This window comes from Plectropomus leopardus, chromosome 18, assembly GCF_026936395.1.
Source record: "Plectropomus leopardus strain MGB_pleo_1.0 chromosome 18, ASM2693639v1, whole genome shotgun sequence".
NCBI lineage: Eukaryota > Metazoa > Chordata > Actinopteri > Perciformes > Serranidae > Plectropomus > Plectropomus leopardus.
In genome coordinates this window covers 20,629,547-20,644,404 of record NC_142193.1, presented here as the reverse complement: position 1 = coordinate 20,644,404, position 14,858 = coordinate 20,629,547, and the positions used below count along the sequence as shown (strand labels likewise).

General features: G+C 35.6%; 1 protein-coding gene across 5 annotated transcripts in view; it reads right to left on the bottom strand.

Annotated features, from left to right (window-relative positions):
* Positions 1 to 14,858, bottom strand: part of arhgap17b (Rho GTPase activating protein 17b) — a 68,877-nt gene that overhangs the window by 34,861 nt on the left and 19,158 nt on the right. For all 5 annotated transcript variants that reach the window (XM_042504247.2, XM_088069487.1, XM_042504248.2 and 2 more), the window contains exons 11-15: positions 13,058 to 13,169; positions 12,894 to 12,975; positions 12,672 to 12,752; positions 11,645 to 11,758; positions 11,452 to 11,543 (exon numbers count right to left, since the gene is read on the bottom strand). In XM_042504247.2, coding sequence (XP_042360181.2) covers positions 11,452 to 11,543; positions 11,645 to 11,758; positions 12,672 to 12,752; positions 12,894 to 12,975; positions 13,058 to 13,169 — 481 coding nt within the window. The remainder of the gene's footprint in view (positions 1 to 11,451; positions 11,544 to 11,644; positions 11,759 to 12,671; positions 12,753 to 12,893; positions 12,976 to 13,057; positions 13,170 to 14,858) is intronic.

Genomic DNA, 14,858 nt, shown 5'->3' with positions numbered 1-14,858 from the left:
CAAACTGGCCAGAAACCCAAAAAAATAGCATGTCGAAAAATTGACCAAAGAAGCAAGGCTATAGTATGGCAAAAATGTCAAAATATGACAAGTCCAAAAAACAGCTGAAAACCACTTAGAATAGCACGTAGAGTCATATTATACTATACAGTATTGAAAAAACATCCACAAACTGGCCAGAAACCCAAAAAATAGCATGTCGAAAAATTGACCAAAGAAGCAAGGCTATAGTATGGCAAAAATGTCAAAATATGACAAGTCCAAAAAACAGCTGAAAACCACTTAGAATAGCACGTAGAGTCATATTATACTATACAGTATTGAAAAAACATCCACAAACTGGCCAGAAACCCAAAAAATAGCATGTCGAAAAATTGACCAAAGAAGCAAGGCTATAGTATGGCAAAAATGTCAAAATATGACAAGTCCAAAAAACAGCTGAAAACCACTTAGAATAGCACATAGAGTCATATTATACGATACAGTATTGAAAAACATCCACAAACTGGCCAGAAACCCAAAAAAATAGCATGTCGAAAAATTGACCAAAGAAGCAAGGCTATAGTATGGCAAAATGTCAAAATATGACATGTCCAAAAACAGCTGAAAACCACTTAGAATAGCACGTAGAGTCATATTATACTATACAGTATTGAAAAAACATCCACAAACTGGCCAGAAACCCAAAAAATAGCATGTCGAAAAATTGACCAAAGAAGCAAGGCTATAGTATGGCAAAATGTCAAAATATGACATGTCCAAAAAACAGCTGAAAACCACTTAGAATAGCACGTAGAGTCATATTATACTATACAGTAGTGAAAAAACATCCATAAACTGGCCAGAAACCCAAAAAATAGCATGTCGAAAAATTGACCAAAGAAGCAAGGCTATAGTATGGCAAAAATGTCAAAATATGACAAGTCCAAAAAACAGCTGAAAACCACTTAGAATAGCACGTAGAGTCATATTATACTATACAGTATTGAAAAAACATCCACAAACTGGCCAGAAACCCAAAAAATAGCATGTCGAAAAATTGACCAAAGAAGCAAGGCTATAGTATGGCAAAAATGTCAAAATATGACATGTCCAAAAAACAGCTGAAAACCACTTAGAATAGCACGTAGAGTCATATTATACTATACATTATTGAAAAACATCCACAAACTGGCCAGAAACCCAAAAATAGCATGTCGAAAAATTGACCAAAGAAGCAAGGCTATAGTATGGCAAAAATGTCAAAATATGACATGTCCAAAAACAGCTGAAACCCACTTAGAATAGCACGTAGAGTCATATTATACTATACAGTATTGAAAAAACATCCACAAACTGGCCAGAAACCCAAAAAATAGCATGTCGAAAAATTGACCAAAGAAGCAAGGCTATAGTATGGCAAAAATGTCAAAATATGACATGTCCAAAAAACAGCTGAAAACCACTTAGAATAGCACGTAGAGTCATATTATACTATACAGTATTGAAAAAACATCCACAAACTGGCCAGAAACCCAAAAAATAGCATGTCGAAAAATTGACCAAAGAAGCAAGGCTATAGTATGGCAAAAATGTCAAAATATGACATGTCCAAAAAACAGCTGAAAACCACTTAGAATAGCACGTAGAGTCATATTATACTATACAGTATTGAAAAAACATCCACAAACTGGCCAGAAACCCAAAAAATAGCATGTCGAAAAATTGACCAAAGAAGCAAGGCTATAGTATGGCAAAAATGTCAAAATATGACATGTCCAAAAAACAGCTGAAAACCACTGAGAATAGCACGTAGAGTTATATTATACTGTACAGTATTGAAAAACATCCACAAACTGGCCAGAAACCCAAAAATAGCATGTCGAAAAATTGACCAAAGAAGCAAGGCTATAGTATGGCAAAATGTCAAAATATGACATGTCCAAAAACAGCTGAAAACCACTTAGAATAGCACGTAGAGTCATATTATACTATACAGTATTGAAAAACATCCACAAACTGGCCAGAAACCCAAAAATAGCATGTCGAAAAATTGACCAAAGAAGCAAGGCTATAGTATGGCAAAAATGTCAAAATATGACATGTCCAAAAAACAGCTGAAAACCACTTAGAATAGCACGTAGAGTCATATTATACTATACAGTATTGAAAAAACATCCACAAACTGGCCAGAAACCCAAAAAATAGCATGTCGAAAAATTGACCAAAGAAGCAAGGCTATAGTATGGCAAAAATGTCAAAATATGACATGTCCAAAAAACAGCTGAAAACCACTTAGAATAGCACATAGAGTCATATTATACTATACAGTATTGAAAAAACATCCACAAACTGGCCAGAAACCCAAAAAATAGCATGTCGAAAAATTGACCAAAGAAGCAAGGCTATAGTATGGCAAATGTCAAAATATGACATGTCCAAAAAACAGCTGAAAACCACTTAGAATAGCACGAGAGTCATATTATACTATACAGTATTGAAAAAACATCCACAAACTGGCCAGAAACCCAAAAAAATAGCATGTCGAAAAATTGACCAAAGAAGCAAGGCTATAGTATGGCAAAAATGTCAAAATATGACATGTCCAAAAAACAGCTGAAAACCACTTAGAATAGCACGTGAGTCATATTATACTATACAGCATTGAAAAAACATCCACAAACTGTCCAGAAACCCAAAAAATAGCATGTCGAAAAATTGACCAAAGAAGCAAGGCTATAGTATGGCAAAATGTCAAAATATGACATGTCCAAAAACAGCTGAAAACCACTTAGAATAGCACGAGAGTCATATTATACTATACAGTATTGAAAAACATCCACAAACTGGCCAGAAACCCAAAAATAGCATGTCGAAAAATTGACCAAAGAAGCAAGGCTATAGTATGGCAAAAATGTCAAAATATGACATGTCCAAAAACAGCTGAAAACCACTTAGAATAGCACGTAGAGTCATATTATACTATACAGTATTGAAAAACATCCACAAACTGGCCAGAAACCCAAAAAATAGCATGTCGAAAAATTGACCAAAGAAGCAAGGCTATACTATGGCAAAAATGTCAAAATATGACATGTCCAAAAAACAGCTGAAAACCACTTAGAATAGCACGTAGAGTCATATTAAACAATACAGTATTGAAAAACCATCCACAAACGGGCAAGAAACCCAAAAAATAGCATGTCGAAAAATTGACCAAAGAAGCAAGGCTATAGTATGGCAAAATGTCAAAATATGACATGTCCAAAAAACAGCTGAAAACCACTTAGAATAGCACGTAGAGTCATATTATACTATACAGTATTGAAAAAACATCCACAAACTGGCCAGAAACCCAAAAAATAGCATGTCGAAAAATTGACCAAAGAAGCAAGGCTATAGTATGGCAAAAATGTCAAAATATGACATGTCCAAAAACAGCTGAAAACCACTTAGAATAGCACGAGAGTCATATTATACTATACAGTATTGAAAAAACATCCACAAACTGGCCAGAAACCCAAAAAAATAGCATGTCGAAAAATTGACCAAAGAAGCAAGGCTATAGTATGGCAAAATGTCAAAATATGACATGTCCAAAAAACAGCTGAAAACCACTTAGAATAGCACGTAGAGTCATATTATACTATACAGTATTGAAAAACATCCACAAACTGGCCAGAAACCCAAAAAATAGCATGTCGAAAAATTGACCAAAGAAGCAAGGCTATAGTATGGCAAAAATGTCAAAATATGACATGTCCAAAAAACTGTTGAAAACCACTTAGAATAGCACGTAGAGTCATATTATACTATACAGTATTGAAAAAACATCCATAAACTGGCCAGAAACCCAAAATAGCATGTCGAAAAATTGACCAAAGAAGCAAGGCTATAGTATGGCAAAAATGTCAAAATATGACATGTCCAAAAAACTGTTGAAAACCACTTAGAATAGCACGTAGAGTCATATTATACTATACAGTATTGAAAAAAACATTCACAAACTGGCCAGAAACCCAAAAAATAGCATGTCGAAAAAATGACCAAAGAAGCAAGGCTATAGTATGGCAAAAATGTCAAAATATGACATGTCCAAAAAACAGCTGAAAACCACTTAGAATAGCACGTAGAGTCATATTATACTATACAGTATTGAAAAAACATCCATAAACTGGCCAGAAACCCAAAAAATAGCATGTCGAAAAATTGACCAAAGAAGCAAGGCTATAGTATGGCAAAAATGTCAAAATATGACATGTCCAAAAAACAGCTGAAAACCACTTAGAATAGCACGTAGAGTCATATTATACTATACAGTATTGAAAAAACATCCACAAACTGGCCAGAAACCCAAAAAATAGCATGTCGAAAAATTGACCAAAGAAGCAAGGCTATAGTATGGCAAAAATGTCAAAATATGACATGTCCAAAAAAACAGCTGAAAACCACTTAGAATAGCACGTAGAGTCATATTATACTATACAGTATTGAAAAACATCCACAAACTGGCCAGAAACCCAAAAAATAGCATGTCGAAAAATTGACCAAAGAAGCAAGGCTATAGTATGGCAAAAATGTCAAAATATGACATGTCCAAAAAACTGTTGAAAACCACTTAGAATAGAACGCAGAGTCATATTATACTATACAGCATTGAAAAAACATCCACAAACTGTCCAGAAACCCAAAAAATAGCATGTCGAAAAATTGACCAAAGAAGCAAGGCTATACTATGGCAAAAATGTCAAAATATGACATGTCCAAAAAACAGCTGAAAACCACTTAGAATAGCACGTAGAGTCATATTATACTATACAGTATTGAAAAAACATCCACAAACTGGCCAGAAACCCAAAAAATAGCATGTCGAAAAATTGACCAAAGAAGCAAGGCTATAGTATGGCAAAAATGTCAAAATATGACATGTCCAAAAAACTGTTGAAAACCACTTAGAATAGAACGCAGAGTCATATTATACTATACAGCATTGAAAAAACACCAACAACTGTCCAGAAACCCAACAAATAGCATGTCGAAAAATTGACCGAAGAAGCAAGGCTATACTATGGCAAAAATGTCAAAACATGACAAGTCCAAAAACAGCTGAAAACCACTTAGAATAGCACGTAGAGTCATATTATACTATACAGTAGTGAAAAAACATCCACAAACTGGCCAGAAACCCAAAAATAGCATGTCGAAAAATTGACCAAAGAAGCAAGGCTATAGTATGGCAAAAATGTCAAAATATGACAAGTCCAAAAAACAGCTGAAAACCACTTAGAATAGCACGTAGAGTCATATTATACTATACAGTATTGAAAAAACATCCACAAACTGGCCAGAAACCCAAAAAATAGCATGTCGAAAAATTGACCAAAGAAGCAAGGCTATACTATGGCAAAAATGTCAAAATATGACAAGTCCAAAAAACAGCTGAAAACCACTTAGAATAGCACGTAGAGTCATATTATACTATACAGTAGTGAAAAAACATCCATAAACTGGCCAGAAACCCAAAAAATAGCATGTCGAAAAATTGACCAAAGAAGCAAGGCTATACTATGGCAAAAATGTCAAAATATGACATGTCCAAAAAACTGTTGAAAACCACTTAGAATAGCATGTAGAGTCATATTATACTATACAGTGTTGAAAAAACATGCACAAACAGCCAGAAGCCCAAAAAATTACCATGTCGAAAAATTGACCAAAGAAGCAAGGCTATACTATGGCAAAAATGTCAAAATATGACAAGTCCAAAAACAGCTGAAAACCACTTAGAATAGCACAGAGAGAGTCATATTATACTATACAGTATTGAAAAACATCCACAAACTGGCCAAAAACCCAAAAAATAGCATGTCGAAAAATTGACCAAAGAAGCAAGGCTATACTATGGCAAAAATGTCAAAACATGACATGTCCAAAAAACAGCTGAAAACCACTTAGAATAGCACGTAGAGTCATATTATACTATACAGTATTGAAAAAACACCAAAAAACTGTCCAGAAACCCAAAAAATAGCATGTCGAAAAATTGACCAAAGAAGCAAGGCTATAGTATGGCAAAAATGTCAAAATATGACATGTCCAAAAAACAGCTGAAAACCACTTAGATTAGCACGTAGAGTCATATTATACTATACAGTATTGAAAAAACATCCACAAACTGGCCAGAAACCCAACAAATAGCATGTCGAAAAATTGACCAAAGAAGCAAGGCTATACTATGGCAAAAATGTCAAAATATGACATGTCCAAAAAACAGCTGAAAACCACTTAGAATAGCACGTAGAGTCATATTATACTATACAGTATTGAAAAAACATCCACAAACTGGCCAGAAACCCAACAAATAGCATGTCAAAAAATTGACCAAAGAAGCAAGGCTATAGTATGGCAAAAACGTCAAAATATGACATGTCCAAAAAACAGCTGAAAACCACTTCGAATAGCACGTAGAGTCATATTATACTATACAGTATTGAAAAAACATCCACAAACTGGCCAGAAACCCAAAAAATAGCATGTCGAAAAATTGACCAAAGAAGCAAGGCTATACTATGGCAAAAATGTCAAAATATGACATGTCCAAAAAACAGCTGAAAACCACTTAGAATAGCACGTAGAGTCATATTATACTATACAGTATTGAAAAAACATCCACAAACTGGCCAGAAACCCAAAAAATAGCATGTCGAAAAATTGACCAAAGAAGCAAGGCTATACTATGGCAAAAATGTCAAAATATGACATGTCCAAAAAACTGTTGAAAACCACTTAGAATAGAACGCAGAGTCATATTATACTATACAGCATTGAAAAAACACCAACAACTGTCCAGAAACCCAACAAATAGCATGTCGAAAAATTGACCGAAGAAGCAAGGCTATACTATGGCAAAAATGTAAAAATATGACAAGTCCAAAAAACAGCTGAAAACCACTTAGATTAGCACGTAGAGTCATATTATACTATACAGTAGTGAAAAAACATCCACAAACTGGCCAGAAACCCAAAAAATAGCATGTCGAAAAATTGACCAAAGAAGCAAGGCTATAGTATGGCAAAAATGTCAAAATATGACAAGTCCAAAAAACAGCTGAAAACCACTTAGAATAGCACGTAGAGTCATATTATACTATACAGTATTGAAAAAACATCCACAAACTGGCCAGAAACCCAAAAAATAGCATGTCGAAAAATTGACCAAAGAAGCAAGGCTATACTATGGCAAAAATGTCAAAATATGACAAGTCCAAAAAACAGCTGAAAACCACTTAGAATAGCACGTAGAGTCATATTATACTATACAGTACTGAAAAAACATCCATAAACTGGCCAGAAACCCAAAAAATAGCATGTCGAAAAATTGACCAAAGAAGCAAGGCTATACTATGGCAAAAATGTCAAAATATGACATGTCCAAAAAACTGTTGAAAACCACTTAGAATAGCATGTAGAGTCATATTATACTATACAGTGTTGAAAAAACATCCAAAACCAGCCAGAAGCCCCATAAATTACCATGTCGAAAAATTGACCAAAGAAGCAAGGCTATACTATGGCAAAAATGTCAAAATATGACAAGTCCAAAAAACAGCTGAAAACCACTTAGAATAGCACAGAGAGTCATATTATACTATACAGTACTGAAAAAACATCCACAAACTGGCCAAAAACCCAAAAAATAGCATGTCGAAAAATTGACCAAAGAAGCAAGGCTATACTATGGCAAAAATGTCAAAACATGACATGTCCAAAAAACAGCTGAAAACCACTTAGAATAGCACGTAGAGTCATATTATACTATACAGTATTGAAAAAACACCAAAAAACTGTCCAGAAACCCAAAAAATAGCATGTCGAAAAATTGACCAAAGAAGCAAGGCTATAGTATGGCAAAAATGTCAAAATATGACATGTCCAAAAAACAGCTGAAAACCACTTAGATTAGCACGTAGAGTCATATTATACTATACAGTATTGAAAAAACATCCACAAACTGGCCAGAAACCCAACAAATAGCATGTCGAAAAATTGACCAAAGAAGCAAGGCTATACTATGGCAAAAATGTCAAAATATGACATGTCCAAAAAACAGCTGAAAACCACTTAGAATAGCACGTAGAGTCATATTATACTATACAGTATTGAAAAAACATGCACAAACTGGCCAGAAACCCAACAAATAGCATGTCGAAAAATTGACCAAAGAAGCAAGGCTATAGTATGGCAAAAACGTCAAAATATGACATGTCCAAAAAACAGCTGAAAACCACTTCGAATAGCACGTAGAGTCATATTATACTATACAGTATTGAAAAAACATCCACAAACTGGCCAGAAACCCAAAAAATAGCATGTCGAAAAATTGACCAAAGAAGCAAGGCTATAGTATGGCAAAAACGTCAAAATATGACATGTCCAAAAAACAGCTGAAAACCACTTAGAATAGCACGTAGAGTCATATTATACTATACAGTATTGAAAAAACATCCACAAACTGGCCAGAAACCCAAAAAATAGCATGTCGAAAAATTGACCAAAGAAGCAAGGCTATACTATGGCAAAAATGTCAAAATATGACATGTCCAAAAAACTGTTGAAAACCACTTAGAATAGAACGCAGAGTCATATTATACTATACAGCATTGAAAAAACATCCACAAACTGTCCAGAAACCCAAAAAATAGCATGTCGAAAAATTGACCAAAGAAGCAAGGCTATACTATGGCAAAAATGTCAAAATATGACATGTCCAAAAAACAGCTGAAAACCACTTCGAATAGCACGTAGAGTCATATTATACTATACAGTATTGAAAAAACATCCACAAACTGGCCAGAAACCCAAAAAATAGCATGTCGAAAAATTGACCAAAGAAGCAAGGCTATAGTATGGCAAAAATGTCAAAATATGACATGTCCAAAAAACTGTTGAAAACCACTTAGAATAGAACGCAGAGTCATATTATACTATACAGCATTGAAAAAACACCAACAACTGTCCAGAAACCCAACAAATAGCATGTCGAAAAATTGACCGAAGAAGCAAGGCTATACTATGGCAAAAATGTCAAAATATGACAAGTCCAAAAAACAGCTGAAAACCACTTAGAATAGCACAGAGAGTCATATTATACTATACAGTACTGAAAAAACATCCACAAACTGGCCAAAAACCCAAAAAATAGCATGTCGAAAAATTGACCAAAGAAGCAAGGCTATACTATGGCAAAAATGTCAAAACATGACATGTCCAAAAAACAGCTGAAAACCACTTAGAATAGCACGTAGAGTCATATTATACTATACAGTATTGAAAAAACACAGAAAAACGTCCCGAAACCACATAAATTACCATGTCAAAAAAATGACAAAAGAAGCAAGGCTATAGTATGGCAAAAATGTCAAAATATGACATGTCCAAAAAACTGTTGAAAACCACTTAGGATGTCATGCAGAACATCCAAATACTGCCAAAAACGGCATAAAATAGGATGTCGAAGAAAAGACCCAGGAAGCAATGCTATAGCAAAGTAAAAAGTTTCCAAATATGACATGTCCAAAAAACAGCTGAAATCAGCTTAAGAAAGCATAAAATCGTGTCCAGAGACATGCCATAACATAGAATGTTTCAAAAATCACCAAAAACACCATAATATAGCATGTCAAAAAATGTACAAAAATACAATACTTTTAGTATGGTGAAAAATGTCAAAATATGACATGTCTCAACAACAGTTGAAAAAAGCTACAAGCAGCATGAAATAGTGTGCAGAGACAAGCCATAGCAATGAATATTGCAAAAACGGCAAAAAACCCCATAATACAGCATGGTGAACAATGTCAAAATATGACAACAGCTGAAAACAGCTAAAAACAGGATAAAATTTGAAATATTCAATATTGCAAAAATGTCCAGCACACCATAATATAGCATATAAAAAAATGCAATACTATAGTATAGCCAAAAATGTCAAAATATGAGATGTCCCAAAAATAGCTGAAAACAGCATAAAATAGGGTTAGGGTTAGGGTTAGGGTTAGGGCTGAGAACCACATAGCAGAGCATGTTTGAGACAAAAAATGTCATAAAATGGCCAGCTACATCATAACATAGCATGTGTAAAAAAAGCTCCCGAAACGTCATAGTATAATATGTAGAAAAACATAAAAATATGAGAAAAAAGCTGATAAACGTGTAATAAAAAAAGTAACCTGATCAAAATGTAATTGTAAATAAAAAAATGTATAAAAATGCTATAGCATGCTATAACATAAACATTTAATGAAAATCTCACAGTATAATGTGTCATACGAATGTAAAAAAAATCAGAAAAAAAAGTTTATAGTATAATTTATCATAAGAATTTAGTTAAAATGTCATAGTATAGTAATAATAACTTCTTTAAAACAGCAACTGTACACTTCTTTATAACAAAACATCATGCAGTGTCAGATTATTACGTACAAAATAGAACAATTAAAATATGATACATTATAATATATCAAACTGTCCAGCAGAATAAGCTTCACCTTGAACAGACTTTGTCAATTTAAATAATGTTTTCCAACAAATCCATTCCTGAATGCAGGAGTTTGACCTGAACTCTTTCTGCGTTCCATAATTACACTTCATATCATTTGTTAATATTTTTCTGTCACACTTCTACCAACATTCTCAGTAAGAGAACTCGAAAAAAAAAGCCAGACAGATTTTGTCTGAGGCCCAAGGCCCCCATTTCACCAAATCCACCCCTGGTGATACTGAAAGCACAGCGAAGCGGCTGGATAAAAGGACAGACACGGAACGACGCATCCTCGTATTTATAAATAAGTCTGACTAAAACTGAAACGAAAAACAAGGTACATGTAGTCTGCGGGAGTCTAAAAAAATTTCTACCACTGAGCCTTTGACTCTTGAACACTCAGACAGGCCCTGTGAGGAAAAACTCTGCTCTCTTTCTCTGCTTCTCTCACTGCGCTGCTGTCAGTCGGCTGCGATCGCACATGGGAGAGTTTTTCCTTCTTGGCTCTCTGTCAGAAAGCCCGTACTGAAATCTATTCATTCATCATTTCTGACAGAAAGCCCTCTAGGAAATCTTCTCCCAACTCATATCCATCAGCTGTGCCATTAGCTGCAGGTTAGACTGAACCAACTCAAAACATGGTCAAAAATGTGTGATTTTGGAATATTTTTTTGGCATTTGTTTAAAACAGTAAACTCATGTCCAATACAAGCTGCTTAAATATAAGCAAAGATAAGTGAAGTGTATTTTTAAAAAGAAAAGAGGTGGGGTAGCAAAACCAGAACTTTGCTCCCCCTAACTGTACAATAAAGATGCAATAGTCGGCAATGGTCAGTGTCTTCCAAAATCTTTCTGGTCTTCTCTATTTAATCTTTTTTGAGGTAAGAGCGAGAGAAGCACAACTGTGAATAGAACAAGTGGAGATGTTTTACCTTCAGGAAAGAACCAATCAGCGTGCTGGATGATGGGCTCAATGATGGCGACCACGTGGACAGATGTAGCTGCTGCCATCTCTGCCAGCGTCCTGAGCACAGACACAGACGGACGAGGACAGGAGGAAGAGTCAGCTTCACTTTGTAAACTGAAGGTTAACATAAATTTGAAGTGACAGTACACAGTTTTTACCCTTCAGTCTTTGCCCACAGCAGGTTGGGCCCCAGGACGATGGCGATGTTGCTGGGAGTCATCTTATTGACCTCACTGTCCTGAGCCAGTTTAGCCAGAAACTTCACCAGATACCTGAAACAGAAACTCCAGGCGCTTTAAAAAACCCTGAGGCGACTGTGACTACTTTTCATTATTATTTTTATTTCATCCTTTTTTTCTGTCGTGAGAATACATTTTTCTCTTATTGTTCATTTCCATTTCACATCTTTCAACCGTCGGACTCATCTTGGGGCCCAGATTTTAGCAGAATATCACATATGAACAAGATTTTGGCCATTGTGCTAGAATTTTCTTCCTCCGAAAATACACGACCACATTGCATTGTGGTATACAGGAGTGAAATGTAGGGTACATCATATGTACACTCAAATTAGCTTTGCATTGTGGGAATTTAATAGTGCTCTATATAGTGGATGAAAGTAACTGCTGAGAATTCGAACACTACTATAAAAAGGCAAACACACTATATAGCGCACTAAACCGTGATAGGGAACAGTTTCAAACACAGCTTCTTTATTTTTAACTGAATGGATTTAAAGAGAAAATCCAGTCTTTCCTTCCCTTCTGTTCCTTCATCCGTTCATCCCTCCCTTCCTATTTTGTCGTAGATAACTCGGTTCCAAACTAGGTTTTGGGAAATGTTTTTGAGTAATAGTATTTAGTACATGCAGTGAAGAAAAAGTGAATGTTGACAGAAATATAAAAATGTAAATAAAGATACTCCAAAACAACACTCAAGTACTGTAACGAAATATTATTACTTTGTTACATTACGCTACTGCTAATTAGGCACCAAAACGACGTTTTCAGCTGGTTAAAATCTGCAGTATCATTTATGAAAGTGAAAAAAGGAAACTGAAATAAACTTCAGACGTTCAGTTCCGTTGATGTTCTTTCAGAAACAGAGCGCACATCTCCACCGTGGCAACAACACGTTGAATTGCATCATCCGAACTGAATACCGTATCGTTGAAGACGCTCCTACCTGAGGTTCGCCTTGTGAGTCTTCGGCAAACGGTCACATGTCACCCACAAGGCCTGAAGCCTCTTGTCCGAGTCAGACACACTGAAACCACACACACAAAAAATTTGCTTGTCACACAAGTACAAGAATACCTAACGCAACCTGTGTGCGCACACAGCTTCAGGTGAGTTTAATGTTTGTTTTACAGAATATTAAAAGAGTCGTATCTGTGTGTCGTCTTACTTGGAGGCCTGCAGCCACTCGTCGTACAGACCATAAGTCATTAGAGGTTCAGGAAGTTCCCTGAGGTAGGACTTCAGGGCTCCTGTGTGTGAAGAGAAAAGTTATGAGAAAATAAACTGGACCAGATGGTTTCACTTTTTGCGGATTTGTAGAAGACAGTGTACCGGCGACGGCGTGTGGATCAGAGTAGAACTCCTCGAGCTGCGAGGTGGAGCAGTCCAGCGCTGCTTTTAGCTTCTTCAGTTTTGAAGCTCCAGCAGCTATTCTGAAGAGACCCTGTCAGGATAATGCAGAAAAATTGCTTGAGTGATGCTTTTCTCGTACAGGTACAGGTGACTGTTTTCAGTCCTCAGATTAAAGAAGTGAGCATGGGTTGGTAACAGGAAAAGAGAAGTAAAGCAAACAAAGTGTACCATCCTGTAAACAACTGAGAAATTCAAGATAGGAAGTGTTTTTTGCCATTAGAGATGTGGCTTTTTCGGGATGAGTAGCAGACGTACAGCAAGAGTTTTGTTTCCGTTAATAAAATTGTCCTCATTGGGAAGTCTAGTAATATGGTTACAGTTTAAGAGTGCAATAGTCAAAGCTAATGCATAACAGATGCCCGCACGCACGCACGCACACACACGGTGCATCTTACCGCGGGCTCAAGGCTAACTAACCACAAGTTATGGATATTTCCAGACTGTGAGTGCCATCATCTCTAGAGTGCGGTCCTTATGACCCACCTCTACTTCCTGCTCCGACAGAGTGGAGCAGTGGGTTTTATGGGCACAAATTTATATCCAAATTCTGGTTAATAAATTCTCAACTTTGCCCTACTTTTCCAAAGTTTTTCCTACTCTTCTGCAAAAACATTGGCTGTATAATAAAATTGGAAAAAGCCACCATGGACTTGCATTTTAAAGCCAGTTTTTGTCACCATCTTGGTTTTTTGAAGCCAGAAGTGACCGCATTTGGACAAGATGAGCAAGAACCCGGCTGGTAGTGACTTGTCAATCACCACGTAGCCACACATCAAAGCATACGCTGCTTTATTATCTATTTTACTCTACACGGTACCGTAATTTACAAAATGAACATCATGCTGTTTTGAAGAATACTTGAAACTAGCGATTGAGACCATAAACCCATTAGGAAAATGTTTACTGAGGTGATTAATCAGAGAACTAGGGTCATTTTCTAATTGATTTCTATTAATATATTGAATTATATTGACTCCTTGCTGCAATCAGTAGATTCGCCTCCAGTGGGCTCTTTGAAAGGTGCAGGTGTGGGCATTTTTGTATTGGCTTCACTTTTCAGACCTGAAAATAACGTCCACATCTTCTACTCAGTCTGTGTGCCAACAAGTTTTTTCATAGTTGTGTTTATTTTATGGGTTTTTATTTTGTTTTCAATTTTCGTTTTCAATTCAGTTGAATTTCAGTTAGTTTCCAGAGCTGGTTTGCTCATTTCGGTTTAGTTTTTATTGTTTAAAAATGGTTTGTTTTTTTTTGTTTTTAGTAGTTTCAGTATTCATTTCATTTTTTTATTATTGTAATGTGGGGGTTTTATCAGGGGCAAGTTTTAAGAATAAGAATTCTAACATTAGTATAACACTTTGAGAAGGCAATTGACCCGCAGTCATATAAATATCCGAGTTTCAATAAATGCATTGACCAATGACTCCTCGTGCTTGATGTGCTTACAATATGAAGAAAAAGACAGCTTGCAGACTGTAGGGCTGCGATAATCCAAAATATTTAAGGCACTAAGATAGCGATCTTTCGAGCACACTAGCTCTTCATTAGATAACGCTGTACAGCACTATCTTAAACACAGGTGACTGCAGTCACATGAGCAATCACATGATGGTGAGTGACAAGCAAATGTGCATATTCAAATCCAATTTGACCAAATTGAACAAGACAAACATTAATACATTTTTTGTAAATTTATATTTTATTTTATTTAGTTTTCTAA